Raw genomic sequence first — 1362 nt, 5'->3', positions numbered from 1 at the left:
TTAGCTGCCCACCCACCCGGCCTGCCGAAGCTGCTTTTGGGAGGGAGCCTTGATGACCCCAAGGCGTTCTAACTCATTCTAATGACACCCGCCCGCCGCTGCGCTAAACCACCGAGAGCGGTCCCGTGTGTACTAAGTACACGGCTGCCGCTCTTCTCAGGGCTATGGGGATTTTAACCCCGAACTAAGCACCAGAAAGCCAGAGGTTCTGTCTTGGAGCAGCCCTCCAGGCCTTTCCGCCGCATCCTGCGGGTCCTGAAACCTCCCCCCACCCCCCAGCCCCGCGCGCCCAGGGGAGGGAGGGGCAGACTCCTCCATCCCGTCCCGGCTTAGCGGGTTTCCTCCTTCTCGCAGCTCTCCAAGAGCTCGGTCATGAAGGAAATGTAGACGATAGCCAGGCGTAGGGTCTCGATCCTGGACAACCTCTTCTCGTAAGCAAAAGTGGGCACCTTCCTCCGCAGCTGGTCGAAGGCCTCGTTGAGGTTGAACATCCGCTTCCTCTCGCGGATGTTGGCGGCCTGGCGCTGGGCGTAGGTGATCACCCTTTTCCTCTTCGGGCGGCCCAGCAGGGAGGCACCTCTCCCTTGCTCCTCATCCTCCTCCTCCTCCTCCCCGTCGTCTCCTTCGCCTTCCTCGTCTGGATCCTCCTCAAAGCACGCCAGCCTCCTGGGTCTTCCCTCTCGGAGCACAAGGTCTCGGTCACCAAAGGGGACCCCGGGCGCGAAGTCGCAGAGGAGAGGATACCCCGGCGAGGCCAGGGACAGGTCTGCAACGAAGCCCAGCACGGTGGCATCCACGCAGCTCTCCGGATAGGCCTCCATCGCGTCGGCTTGGTCCTGCGTCTCATCGGTTTCTAGCAGGGAGAGGCGAGACTCTGGTGACGGGCTTCCTAACAGCCGTGAGTCGGATGCGACACCATCACTGAAGGACTAGGCTACATGAGTATTTGTAACCGAGCTGATAACAGGATTAGTGGCACCGATAGGGAAGGCTCTGGCAACGTCCCTCCTCTCGAGGCTGATGGAAGAAGACAAGCTCGAGCATGCATGAAGACTCAAAGGGACGGGCCTCCAGTTTCGAGATCCCGTTCGCTGCGCCACCTGGGACAGTTCCTTCTTGGCAACCCCCAGATCTTACCTGCTGTGCCTTTTGTGTTTCTACACACCCCCGCAGCCGGCTAATATTCTTCAGGCTCCTTATCTCATGTAGTTATTTAATTTAGTTTTGGATTTTCAAAGAGAGGATGTTTTCCACAGCTTTGGATTCTCCTTGGCTTCAGGGCAGGAGTCCTGAATCTTGCCAACCAAGGCTGCCAGTGGGTGTGAAACAAGTGCTTGTGCTTTTAATGATGTCCTGAAGAGG

General features: G+C 58.4%; 1 protein-coding gene across 1 annotated transcript; it reads right to left on the bottom strand.

Moving 5' to 3' along the window:
• Window positions 1-324: 324 nt before the first annotated feature.
• FERD3L (Fer3 like bHLH transcription factor) lies at window positions 325-1025 on the bottom strand. The gene has a single exon (XM_017681065.3). The coding sequence runs from the start codon at window positions 819-821 to the stop codon at window positions 330-332; it is 492 nt and encodes a 163-aa protein (XP_017536554.2). The 5' UTR covers window positions 822-1025; the 3' UTR covers window positions 325-329.
• Between the last annotated feature and the right edge of the window lie 337 nt (window positions 1026-1362).

This window comes from Manis javanica, chromosome 6 (assembly GCF_040802235.1).
Source record: "Manis javanica isolate MJ-LG chromosome 6, MJ_LKY, whole genome shotgun sequence".
In the NCBI taxonomy this organism is placed as follows: Eukaryota; Metazoa; Chordata; class Mammalia; order Pholidota; family Manidae; genus Manis; species Manis javanica.
Note: the sequence above shows the minus strand (reverse complement) of the source record. Positions and strands in the feature narration are given on the sequence as shown.

What these genes read in the sequence shown, in the direction of transcription:
- FERD3L (XM_017681065.3), bottom strand. Translation starts at nt 821, where the DNA reads ATGGAGGCCTATCCGGAGAGCTGCGTGGATGCCACCGTGCTGGGCTTC.